Below are 13,809 nucleotides of genomic sequence, written 5' to 3' on the forward strand. Positions count from 1 at the left end.
GCCTATCATAAGCATAACACTTTGACATATCATAAAATATTTTCATGGACACACTTTTTCATGGCTGCATAATATTCTATTATGTGAAGGTTTGGAAGAATATTTTGGCTGAGATTTTATATATATATACATATAAAAGTATGTCTGTGACTTGCATCCATACTGACTTTTCCTGCCATTTTGAAATACTTCCTGATTAAAAGTTTTTCAAAGCTTAATTAGTGGATTAAAGCATATGAATATTTTTGACTCTTGATATGAAATGCCATACTGCTTTCTAAGGAGGCTGGACGAGTACACCAGAAATTAACACAGCATTTTAAATCAACCATACTTCACAAAAAATATCCAGTAACCTAGGCATGGGTTTGGTGATCACTGGCACTACATCCTCATAAACAGAACTGTGTCACGTGAGAGGTGGAAAACTATTTCATTTTAATGGGCACTGACTGAATTACAATTGGAGTGTGACATCTAGTTTTCCTTTGTGAATGCGTGTTCATCTTCTCTGCCTTCTACGCTCCTGAGAATTTTTGATGCTATCTTTGAATTGATCTGAACTATGTATTGAAGGAATTAGCCCCTTGTCAGATTTGTAATCAAATAACATCCTCTGGTGTTTTGTTTAAAATTAGGATGCTTCTGATGCATGGAAATCTTTATATATTTTCCTCTGAAACTTACTGTTCATCTAGAGGTTGTATATTCATCCATATTTATTTCTAGATTTTTTCTAATTTTGTTAATTTTTTAAATGTTTCTGGAATTTATCACAATATTTGGTTCACTGTATGATTTCAATCTTTTCTTCTCCCCCCAAGTAGCTAACAACTGTTCCATTTACTGAATATCCTTTATTTAGCTCCCTGATTTGTAATGCCTTCCATCCCTTATATTAAATTATTATTGATATCAGGGCCCATATCTGGACTTCCTATCCTATTTTCTAATTTGGCTATTCTTGAACTAGTAAAAAACTCATTATCTTATTAATTATTATATTACTAATATGATTTTATTCACAATAACCCCAAATCAATTTTATAACTTCTGATATATTGGAGATATGATATTTTAATTGAGAATCATTTGATTAAAGCATCTTTTATATCTTTCAGTAGTTTTTATTTTTATTTATTTGATAGTTCCTACTATCCTTTTTTTAGGCTATTCTTAGACATTTTACCTTGGTTGTTACTCTTGGAAAATTGTAGAATTCTTAATGCCTCCTTCTGGTGTCTTATTCAGACCCTGGAGAATCCTAAACCACTGATCTGATTTGAACAAATGAGGTGAAAGAATTGGGGGAAGCACTGTGAGCAGAAGAGACTGTGGAACCTCCAGAGTGGTGGCCTGCTTTGGCTCAGATGTTCTCTGGAAAAAGTTTTCTCTATGAGACTACATAGTTCCCAGCTTGATTTTCAGTTTTCTCAGCATTTCACATTAGATTTTAAAAAGTCTGTGGCAGGTTCTTAGCCAGAAAAAGAGCACTTTCACAAAGGGTTATATGTATACACTTTCCCCAGGTGGTAAAGGGAACATGCTCTTCTTCCTATTTAAAAAAACAAGTTTAGTCAATCAAGGTTTTACACAAATGAAATGATTTTTCTCCTAACTGGTCACTAAATCCTAAACATAATTAAAAAAATAATAATTTTCAGACATAGCCTCCTTATTTGTAATTGCATGGGGTTATTTTCCTTTTCTTTTCTGTTATTGATGTAAAACACATAACAAAATACGTACAGTGTTCGTTTTAATACTATTTTTTGAAAATGCACATGTGAAAAGTAAACTGTTTCCCTGCCATGGTCTGAGCTTAGGGGTCTGGGTACCTGGCGAGGCCAAGCTGTAAAACTCTATTCTTGAGCTTGCCTTAGATTTCAGAAGTGATGGTACTGATAGCTTAGAGTCCGTGCTGGACAGGAAGTTTCACAGGTGTGTGCAGCTAACTGGTCTCCACTGTGTATTTCTTGGTTGAGCTTTATGTGTTAATTTGCTATAACTGTGAATTTTTAGTTTATATTTAGATTATTTTTTAGAGTTGAAATCAGTAAGACTCAAGATTTACCTGGATTATAAAAGCAGATGTAGTATAGTAATATGTGGAACTAAGTACATGGCACTTCCTCTGTGCCAGGAAGTCTTCCAAGTAGATTCTGTACATTAATTTGACCTGTCCTTACCACAGTCATGAGGAAGCAACTCTCTTATTCTTATTTTATAGGAAACTATGGCACAGAGAAGTTAAGTTGTCCAGGATCGCTCAGGAATCAAGCTGCTGTGTTCAAATATGAATTTAGGCATCTTCATTCCCAAGGTCTCACTACCACAACGCTGGCCTCTCTAAACAATGCAGCATGCATTAGCAGTTAAAATAAAACACTTCAATTAAATAACTAAAAAAAAAATTAAACAATTTTTTAAATAAGGAAGAATGATAAAGTGAAATGAGTCTTCATTTTCAATTTTTCAACAAGTATGTTCCAATGAAAATTTAAACTAATTAGTTGGCAATTTTAAGTTTAATATTGGCAGTTTAAATGACCAAAAATCTTTTCTTCAGTATTTTTTGTTTGCTGCCAATATGATACATTTTTTTTTTCAGGACTCAAAAACATTATGAACATCTAATTTTTTCTTAGTTTCAGCTTTCATCTCTGAATGTAGAATCTTTCACCAACATATGCTTTGACCCCCATCTTCAGTTGTAAACAAAGGGAACTATTCATAATGGGGATTATTAGAAGCTTATTACATTGTAAAAGAGAAATGTCACTTTCTATTTGCAGCTGAAGCTCATTTTTTTCCATTTATAATAGGGGAATTTGACCTGCTCCATCTAGACCTTTTCAGTGCCAACATTCTGAAGACCTGTGATTCAGTTTATTAAATCTATAGTTGGAGACATTTTCAGATGCTCCTTGTAGAAGCATTTTCTTTCCAAGTGTTATTCATGCCCAAAACCTACTGTCCTGCTGCTGCTGACTGCAAGTACCATCAGCTCTAAATTATCTCAGCTGATGGAAAGAAGCAATAATGCAGATGACTCAAAAAATCATCTTTTCATAGCTCTGGGATGTTTATACAAAGATATATAGTTTTATTTTTTTAATTTTACAGCAGGAGTGGCAGCAATAAAATCTCATTTACAATTATATAAAATGCCTAGCTCAAACACTGCTCAAACACTGATGGCACCTCAACAAATGTTTCCCTGCTTCTTCTACACTTTCTCTTACTTTAGGATGAGAGCCAGTCTGCTTTGTGCACATCCCAAAACGAAGGGGGAGCAGTGACTGCGACATAGTTCAAGACAAATGGGCACCTAGTCTACAATGAAAAGGAGACCGCAATAATGAAGGCACATTTGAAATAATGGGAGACAGCTATATAAACCAATGTGTCTTTCATTCTACATACATGTCATAGCGGCTAATTTTTAATTTGAATTTTTTTATTTGTGTTTTGAAAGGATACAAATCAATGTCTGTTTTCTTATACATTTATTCCAGTCTTTTCCTTTTCCCCCTTTTTACACTTCTCTTCTGTGTCCACCATTCCAGGCAGTGCTCATTCACCTTGGCTGCACGTTAGAATAACCAGAGGAGCTATCAAAACTTCCCTATGCCAGAATGCACCCCAGGCCACTAAGTACCATCAGAGTTTGCAGTGATGGAATTCAGGCACCAACATTTTTTAAGGTCCCCTGGTGATTCCAACATGCAGCCAAGGCTGACAAGTCCAGAAATAAAGACTAAAGTGCATCTAAACAGCACCCACATTTCCTGGGTTATCTCATCTATATCCATGTGGGGATACCACGCCTCCTATTTTGGCCGGACTTGTTCTTCCTGCTCAACCGTGTCCCATTCTTACTCAATTTCTGCCTGGCCCCTCTTCCAGAACTCTAGAAGTAAGGTGACTAAGAGAGAGAGAGAACAGCAGAATGTGGATCTTCAGTGATGACTGATGTTTCAGAAATCTGTACTTAATATTTATTACCCTTAACACTTTGGTAAATGGTTAATAAAATCACATTTTATTTATAGGCGATACTAAGGAGAAACATGAGATAATGCCTATTTTTTAAGAGAAAAGAAAATGTAGATAATTTATTGAACTTGTGAAATTAGACTATCTAGCTCTCTAGCTCAGGGGAAAGAGATTAACGTAATGATCAGAGGCAGGTTACTGTGTCTGATGCTATAGTACCTGCTACCAGCACATTATGCCCACTAAAAACACAAATATCGTGGAGAAGGGTGGATATAGCTCAGTGGTAGCGCATGTGCTTAAAATGTACAACGTCCTGGGTTCAAGCCCCAGTACCTCCATTAAGAAAGAAAGTTAAAAAAAAGCACAAGTAACTGTCATGATTTAAAAGCAATGCATGGTCCATCCTGCAAGCCTTCTCCTCACAGTCCTCTTTCTCTTCTGTCCGAAGGACCTGAGGGTGGGGAAGGGGATGAGAATGCTTTAGTAGCCCCTGCATTTTTATTTTCCACCACCCCAGTCACACAAAATTAAAATATTCTTAAGTATGGAAAACTGCCATTTTCCTCAATCATCGGTAAAGTAATTTTTAGAAATCGTCATTCTGTTTTAAGACTTGTAACTTCAAATAGTAGACAAAAACAACATGAAATTGAAAATGTGGCTTCAAGGTAAATCCCCTAAGCCCTTCTTCCAACCAGATTGCTACCCCTTGGCCCCAACTCTAGAGAAATTCCAGAATAACCACTGTTCCCTCCACCATTATACATGAGTCTCTACCATGCACTGAGAATAAAGAGAAAAAAGACACAGTCCCTGCTTCCGGGGGCTCCTAGGTGCACAGGACTCATTGTGAAATGATGGCTGAGAAGGCGTATTAAGAGGGCTTGGATAACAGGCAGCAGAGGGTGCTAGGGGCAGAGAGCCAGAACTGTAGCCAAGGCTCTCCCAGAGGAGGGAACCACTGTGGTGAGTTCTGAGATGCCCTAGAAGTGATCAGGTGAATGTATAATATTACGGCCATTTCTACCTGGGGAGCTACACATGCAAAGGGTGGAGGCCAATGAGAGCCAGATCCCTTCCAGGAACTGCAAAGAGTCTAGAAGTGAGCACAGGGTGTGGGAGGCAGGTGAGGCAACCATGGGGAGAGATAACAGGTGCACATCACAAAGGACTCTGTGTGCCACCAAGGTAGAGGAGACATGCAAAGTGATCTAGAAAGAGACAAGATAGAGGCAGGGAGACCCATTGGCTGGTTCATGTGAAGGCCTGCTGAGGCCCCGCCAGGAGGAGAGAAAAGAAAACATTTCAGCAGGTGGACGGATTGGCCACAGGTGTGATGGAAGGGCAGGAAGAGGTCAAGGATGCCGCCCAGCTTTCTGGCTTTGGCAGTGTCTAAATTATAGTGCCATTCCCTGAAATAAGAAGGGCAGGTAGAGGGGCAAGTCATGAGAGGAGGCAACTGATTCAGTTCTGGCTGGGTGCCTGTGGGCTCCAGGAGAGACGTCCAGTAGGCAGATATAAGTCTAGAAATCAGGAGAAAGTTCTAGGCTGAGCCAAGTAGTTTTCCTGTTTCAAGAGTCTAGTGGGTGTGAGTGGACAAGCTCATGAGAAGTGTATAGGGGTGGCTCTCACCCTCCTGCACATGGGAAGCATCTGGGAGCCTTTAAAACATAGTGTGTCCCAGTCTGGAGTGGGGCCTTTGTACTGTATTGTTTTTAAAATACTTCTTTCCTTTTTGGGGGGATTAGTTAGCTTTATTTATTTTAATGGAGGTACTGGGAATTGAACCCAGGACCTCTTGCATGCTAAGCACGTGCTCTAACACTGAGCCATACCCTCCCCACCGTTTTTTCTTTTTAGACATTAGCTCAACTGAGCAGTCAAGGTTGAGAATCAACCTGTTGAGAGCAGAGAGCCTTGGGTTAGAGAACTAGGAGAAGCTCTCCAGAGCACTGCAGACCCCACCAGGGGCAGCCGGAGACGCAGGGAGCCTCGGACGTGCTTTGAGGAACGTGAACCCAACACTCCCCAATGGCGAAGACGACAAACATGTTTCAAACACCCACTTCCCAGCAGTGTTTGTTCTGACTTTACTAGATTTCCAGTAATACTGGGTGAGAATGGAAATAATCTGGACACAGGGATCAAATTCAAATGCTGGTTCTGACCATTCTTAGCTGTGTGATTACTGATTAAAAGGTTACCCGTCTGCCACGTGTAAAATGGGGGACCTAGAACCGTGCTCGTGGGCTGCTGTGAGTGTAATGACATGACAACTATAAAGGCCCTCCTGACTCTCAGAGGTAATTGCTACTATTGTCCCCATTTGGGACACCAAGTAACAGAGGCACAGAAAGCTTCAAACATTTGCCCAAGGTGAGGGTTGGGGTCAGGAATCAAGCCAATGACTTCTTGGATCCAGAGCCCAGGATCTTCTTACCAAAAACACGGCACTGTCCAGGTTCCCTGCTCCAAAAAAAGCCTACATTTGTCTCAGTTCCATGGCGCCTGCGCTGCAGAGATGCCGTCACTGACTGTTTGCCTGCCCGGTGTCTGACCCCGGCACTCCTCCCTCCATCCCACACACCGCTTTCTTGGGCACACCAACACTCACGAGGCCTTTGCTGTGGCTACTCGGATGTTTACACGGAAACGCAGGTGGCAGCCCAGCTTTTTGCTATAGATGCTACTGTCAGTGGAGGCGAAGAACTCACAATTGGCGGGAGAGGCCAATTCTGGTCTCCTCCTTGGCTGGAGAGCTGGATGGAATCCAGTTTCCCTCTGCAACTTAGACATCCAGCATGAGAGTTATGTAAGGCCATCCGGCCTCTCAAAATAGAAATGATGCCCCCGCTGTCATACTTAACATTGTAATCTCCTGGCCCCACCAGGGAGCAGAGGCCATGGCCTGTTGTCCACCAAGTTTTGTTTCCTTGCACGACAGCGCCAATGGCGTGAGTAAACACCGGACCAGAAAATATACAAAGCCCTAGTGTACTATTTTCTGACACTTGCATGTCACCCAAATACCCCAGATCCTCCAAGTAAACAACTAGTAAGTGGAACTGAGCTGGCTCGTCTGTCAGATCCCTGATGGCAGGACTGATTTGGCCTCTCCTGCTATCGGGATGATCCATTCTCCTTCTCTGTGCCCTTCCCCAATTGAAAGAGACTGTTCTTTTTTTATGGGATAGGGAGAATTTGTGGCTGTCTGATCAGAACATTCAAAAGTAGAGCTCTTGGTGAGAATGGAAGCATGGCACTCACGTCTCATGAGCTTAGCTACCCAACAGCTTCATCTAACCAAGACTGTGGCCAAAACCAGGGGTCCATGCTGTTGAGTGTTGGGTCTGGAGAGCAATGCCTCCACCGCTGAGAAGCTGCCCCACCACTTGTGCCCTTGTCCCCATCCAGGGTGAGGTGACACATCCATGCGATGAAAGCCTTGAGTGCACTAGGTGACTGTGGACCTGGCTGTGACTGGCCGGTCCTGCTCCCCATGTGACCCATGTTAGACACACATGCAGAAATTCCCCAAAGAGACCCCTGCTTGAGTTAATGGGTCACCTATAAGCCAACTGTCCTTGGGCCGCCTAAGAAGCAACACAGTATACAAAGTGAGCCACCCACTCACTGAAGTCCCCAAGGCTCACAGCTCCCTAATGTGACACCAGGTACCCCCAGCAAACAGAAAACACTTACCTTATAATTGACTTGAGAATTCTACTGCCAACACTGCCTTCCACCTTCCACTTATGAAGTTCATTCCACTCTGTCCCCTGCTCTGCAATTGTGCAATCAGTCCAGAGCTCCTTCATGAGACAGGAGGTAAGGGAACCGGGCACAGCCATTAAAAGAGTGGCACAGCCATTAGCAACAAGATGGTGGAAAAGTCAACTCCCAGTAGATCTTGAGCTTCTATACACGCTCACAAAAATACAGCAGGATGCTAAATGGCACTCCCACAGGTGCCAGGACAGGTTCAAGGCTGACCATAAAATGTCAAAGGGTGAGTGGTGGCCCAATTTATGAGAATCCCAACACCTTCCCCAAGGCGGTTGGAATATTCCTCTGACATTTTTGCATATGAAGATACTGAGTGCATAAAAACTAACAACCCCAAACCTCGTGGCTGCTCTCTCTGCTGAGGGAGACAGCCCACACTCTAGCTGTGGAGTGTGTATCTAGTTTTATTTTAAACTGGAGCACCCAACTGCCACACATCATGGCCTTTCTCTTGCCTTATGAAACAGCCCAATCTGTCTATGGAGTATATATCTGTCTGAATTAATCTACATTTACTGAACTGTGGCTTTCTCTGGAATTCGTTCCTGTGCAAACCAAGGACCCACACTTGGCGAGGTGCATACCAGGGACCCAAATAAGACCTGGGATGTGGCCATTCTCTCCCCCATATTTTCCCATATCATACATTCCTTCCCAAATGATCTCACCTTGTGCACTCCAAAATAGACAGCACTCATGTGTCCTGACCTGGATCTGCTTCTGTGTGTATCATTTCTCATGTCCACTAGAACGTCACCTTCATGAGGACAGGGATTTGGTTCTGTTCACAACGGAAGCACCAGCACATCACAGGTGCTGGAGAAGTATTAGCTGAATGAATGAGCTGTGGGAAGTCCTGGGAATTCCACCTGGAACTCCTAGCCACTTGGGTCCCAACTGACTCCAGTTGCTCCCTGCTACTCATGGCTGACCTCTTGCCACCACTCTCTGCTCTGCCATCACCTGAGCCGGGATGAGCTGTGATAAGCACACACCCCGTGGAGCATGATGGCTGGATCATGAGGTTGCAGCACATTCTCCCTTTGACTGCTAGGTGTTACTTAGGATGAACAAACTGAAGGCAGCACCATGTGCACCGTCCTACCCCACAACTCACTTCAAATACCAGGACTGCACACAGGGGAAACACTGGCCCTTTCCAACATAAGGAGAGGGACTCTGTGTGAGAAGAGGGTCTCTGTCAACTAACATTGTCCTTAGAAGCCCAGTCTTAGAAAAGCTCTTTAAAGACACTTTTGATATCTTCCTTCTGTTTCTGTAATCCCTCTAGATTTTGTCATTTTAATCTACACATCAGAAATACAGATGCTCTTGAAATCTCTATTGATTTTCAATGAAGAAAATCCTCAATTTCCTTCTCTGCTAAGAAAATTACTGCAGTTTATATCAAAAAAAGCAGCTTCCTTTCATGAGTTGCAATGTTCAAACACCTAATTTCACAAGAATCAGTGAAGCAGGATATGAAAATCATGCTGTGCTTTATCACCTACAGGTGGGCAGGGATGAAATGAATGAGTACTGATCTCATAAGACGGGAAGGCTGGGGCTGTCTTATTCCTACTACAGATGGAAGGGTCCATATCTGTGAGGTTGAGGAAGGACCAAGGATGAGAAACTAACATTTTCTGACCCATTTCTCTTTTTCAGAGTCCCAGAAAATACAGTGTGATTTTATCAACAAAAACAAAAACATCTTCACCCTTCTAAATGCACGCTACATCTTTACTATTATACACGGCACTCTGTCACTGACCTAAAGGCTGATGACAGCCAAGAAATTTGCAGGGATCTTATTCTGTGCTCTTCCCTTTTTGTCTTTGGAACCTCAGGAAATTTGCCTCCTCTCCCTGAGTGTCATTTTCCTCATCCTTCAAATGAGAGTGTAACAGTCATTCATTTGCTCAGTGTCTATTTGACAACAGGAGACGGCTTATGAAAACGACAACAAAAAAAAGCAAAACAGCAATTCTGATCTGTGCTGTCTTCCTCCTCCTCTCTGAACATGAACTTACAGTGTAAAATGGCATCTTTCACTAAATCCCGAACTTAAGGAGCAGTTCTGGTGAGGAAGTCACAGGACTGCAATGTAACCGAGAAATGACCTGGTGAAAAAGAATGATTTGCCAGCAAATCCTCAAAATCCGTAAGGGTGAAAACCCTGGGAGCTACAGGCATGGGTGGGAGTTAGTTAGTTCCCCATTTCACAAAGCCGAGAACTTTGCAGGGTCCATGAAAGACACAGATAGCACAGTACAACCACACCATGTTTTGGAGTACACCGGGGCTACATCACTGCTGACCTGTACTTCTTTGTGTCCCAGAGCAAGAGCCCTGGGCGGGGGTGACTGTGTTTGAGGCTTGACAAAACTTCCTGTTCTGTCTCTTTTGCTCTCTCTCTTTCTGCAATAAAACAACTGGTAGGGCTCTGGTGGGGAGAACTGCACACACATCCTCTGGCAAACCACACACCAGGCAGCTCTAGCTGATCTGAGAGAGGACTCTTCAGTGAACATATACACACCAAAGTCAGGCAGAAGGCTGCCTGTGACCTTGGGAATCCAAACTAGCTTGTCCTGTTAATCAGGATATTAGACATCTAAACAAAATGTGCTCCAGATGAAGACGATGCCTTTGACAGCGTTGGTGGTTATGTCCAGCAGTGTCTAAGGACAAGTCATGCTCTGGTAGACGGGAGCATTTTGGTTGCTTTAAGAGTTTGCTACTGAAGGTCTGGGACATTTCATTGGGCCTTGAAAGTCCAGACCTCTTTACTCACAACGGCAGACAAGTTAGGTGAGCCAGCTCAGCCTTTATTCCAACTTCCTAACCAAAAGGCTATGAGGTTGAAAATATATTTCTCAGACTCTTCTGCAGCAAGGGTTTCAGATGTGGCTTTAAAACTTCCCATCAGAGATTGAGATTTGCAAATATTAACTACTATATATAAAAAGAGCTTAAAAAACTACATTTCTTCTGTATAGCACAGGGAACTATATTTAATATCTTGTAATAACCTTTAATGAAAAAGAATATGAAAAAGAATTCATACATATATATGTGTATATGAATGACTGGAACATTGTGCTGTACATCAGAAATTGACACATTGTAACTGACTATACTTCAATTAAAAAAATATATATATATGTATAATTCCCAATAGCAGCATCTGAATGTCACTGAAAGCAGAAACCCAGATGAATGAAGGCAGATGTGGTTGGAGGAGCTACGTTATTTTGCTGTGGTGTATGCAGCTGTCATGGCAGAGATCATGAAGGAATGCTCACAACAGCCACTCACTGATCTGCAAGTGAGTTAGGGTAACAGCTTCCTGAAATCCTCCCCGCCCCTCCTGATGATCCAGGTGTCTGGCATTTCTCTGGAAATCACTAGGCGCAGCCTGGAACTCAAAGGTAAAAATTAAAAACTGCAGTCTTGCAGTGAAGAGACTGGCAGGACACGTTGGACAAATTAGGTCAGAAACAACAAGGAATGGGGAGGGGATAGAATGTGTGCTGAGGACCCTGACTTCAGTGGTGGATTGTCTGTGTTGAGGAATCTAAGTCAGTATGAGTAGATGGATTGGTGTGGACTAAAATGGTGGCCATTGTTCAGATAAGTGTGTGATTTGGACTATATTTATTAGAGGAGGGTTTTTTCCCCCTTCAACATTGATCATTTCTAGGGAGCAGAAAAATACTCTGCCACACAACATCTAAGTGCAAAAGAGATGCTACAGGATGATGGAGGTATGGAAAATTTCAGTTCTGCAGTTACAAGATTTCCATAATGTGTTTCACAGAAGTAGGTACTTAAAATAAAATAAGATACTTAAAATAAGACATCATCATATATACATATCCTTAAAGATACACATATGGTGCTATAAGTCGCCCTGAAATGTGTTCTGCATTCTAACATCCGATGAAATAAAATCAGTAGCTCAATATGCCTGTCGGCTGTATAAACATGATGTAGCTAATGATCACAGAAAGCAAGATCAGCTAGGAAATTTGAGGTTTGCCTTTTCCAGTGTCAAAGTTAATATTTTGCTTTACTTAAAAAGCATATTTTTAATTAGGGCTGTCAGCATCCATTGATATACGGGGTTCAGTAGATGTGTTCAGATGTTCTAGACAGTGAATCAGAGCAAAGACTGAGGTTAAGACAGTAGTTAAATGTCTCACCCGTGTGATAATCATCCACATATTGCTATACAGAAAATCCTTAAAAGTGAGGACTTCATTAAAGCAACGAAAATGAGGGAAAAAAATAGCCACAGACTACTGGAAGTTTGTAATGTGTAAAAATGACAAAGGGCTATTCATGAGCATATTTTTAAAAATTCCAACACTTTAATAAGAAAAACAATAAACTGACAACAGGTTGCACACTGCTCCCTGTAGGAGAAACCATGCAGATGAACTCTTATGTGAATGGGGCTCAAGATGTAGAATTAGATAGTCTTGTAAGTAACTCAGTTAAAAACAAATGCAAATGGGATACACTTCTAGAATATCTGAGTAAATATCTTGGAAAACTTACTCTTCTATGAAGCAATGACAATGGCAAAATTTTTCAAAATTAACCTCTGCAGAACTCTGGAAATTAAACAAAGGCTTCCAGCAATCTGGGGAGTGTTTATTTGAGAAAAATCTAGCTAAATCTCCATAAATATAGTGAGTTTTGTTGCATTGTAACTTGATCTATTGCCATCCCCGTATCCTCACCTAAATGGTGGCCTTTAAAAGCAAGAGTCTCACAATCAAAGTAGGGGCAGAAATGATTTGATGTTACCCAAAAAATCTGTCCCCACAGAGCTGTCACCATTTGACTTATCTCAAACTCATGCTGTGGAAACAGCCTGTCCCCAGAGTGTTTGTGGAAAACGATCAGCAGTGAGTATTTTACATTACAACTGCCTGAGTCAGTGGTACCAGTAGAGGCTAACTAAATGCTGACTAGGAAACTTAGAAGGCAAAATTGATTAATGAGACGTTCTGGGGGTGGAGGTAGGGTTAAAAAGCTCCAAAAATTTCTGAGAATTGTAGAAGACCGTACACATGTGTGGCACATGGCAAGGAAAGATCTGAGAAAATATTAAGCCTTCAACTCTGGCTGAACTCGAGGTTCTGCATAAGCAAGAACTAAAGGCTACGGAAGAGCAGCTGACAGATTGCCGGTGCTGAGGGCATCCCTCAGCATGAAGACACACAGCCATCTGGCAACAGCTCAAACGATTGGCTCCAGGTATTGAAGAAATCACTGTCCAATCAGTATTACAGTGATGACAACTAGGCTTTCTGCACACATACTGATCTCATGGATATGCATGATAAAGAATACAGACTTTACAGAATTTGTTCAGGAATGTAACTAAATACATAGCTGTAGCAGCAATGACAATGGAAGCAATGATAAACCCTGGAGATGAGGAAAATCTGGCTTTTAGATCTGCCACATTGTAGTATTTTAAGTGTCCAGTTTTCAACAGAAAATTACAAGATGTACAAAACAACAGAAAAGTTTGGCCATAACACACGTGAAAAAGTAGTCAATAGAAACTCCCTGAGGAAGCCCAGACACTGGACTTACTAGACAAAGACATAAATAAGCAATTACACATATGTTCAAAGACCTAACATAAACCATACCTAAAGAATTAAAGTATGTGAACATCTCATTGTACAGAGTATATCAATAGACAAATTTTATATTAAAAACCAACTAGAAATTCTAGAGCTACAAATATAATGACTAAAATGGAAAACTCAATAAGAGGTTTCTCTGTAGATATGAACTTATTGAAGAAAAAGTCAGTTAACATAAAACTGCTGAGATTTTCCATCCTGTGGAACAGAAAGAAAAAGGAATGAAAAAAAAAATCATTGTGTCAGAGATTGGTGGGACCCCATCAACAACACCAATACACACATAACGGGAGCGCCAGAAGGAAGGAGAGAAAAAAAGGGGTAGAAAGGTTATATAAAGAAATTATGG

General features: G+C 41.3%; 1 protein-coding gene across 1 annotated transcript in view; it reads right to left on the reverse strand.

Moving 5' to 3' along the window:
* The window catches only part of LOC116283379 (uncharacterized), a 52,573-nt gene that overhangs the window by 8,462 nt on the left and 30,302 nt on the right, over positions 1 to 13,809 (reverse strand). The window contains exon 8 of the mRNA XM_072976339.1: positions 7,705 to 7,814. Coding sequence (XP_072832440.1) covers positions 7,705 to 7,814 — 110 coding nt within the window. The remainder of the gene's footprint in view (positions 1 to 7,704; positions 7,815 to 13,809) is intronic.

This window comes from Vicugna pacos, chromosome 14, assembly GCF_048564905.1.
Source record: "Vicugna pacos chromosome 14, VicPac4, whole genome shotgun sequence".
Lineage (NCBI taxonomy): Eukaryota > Metazoa > Chordata > Mammalia > Artiodactyla > Camelidae > Vicugna > Vicugna pacos.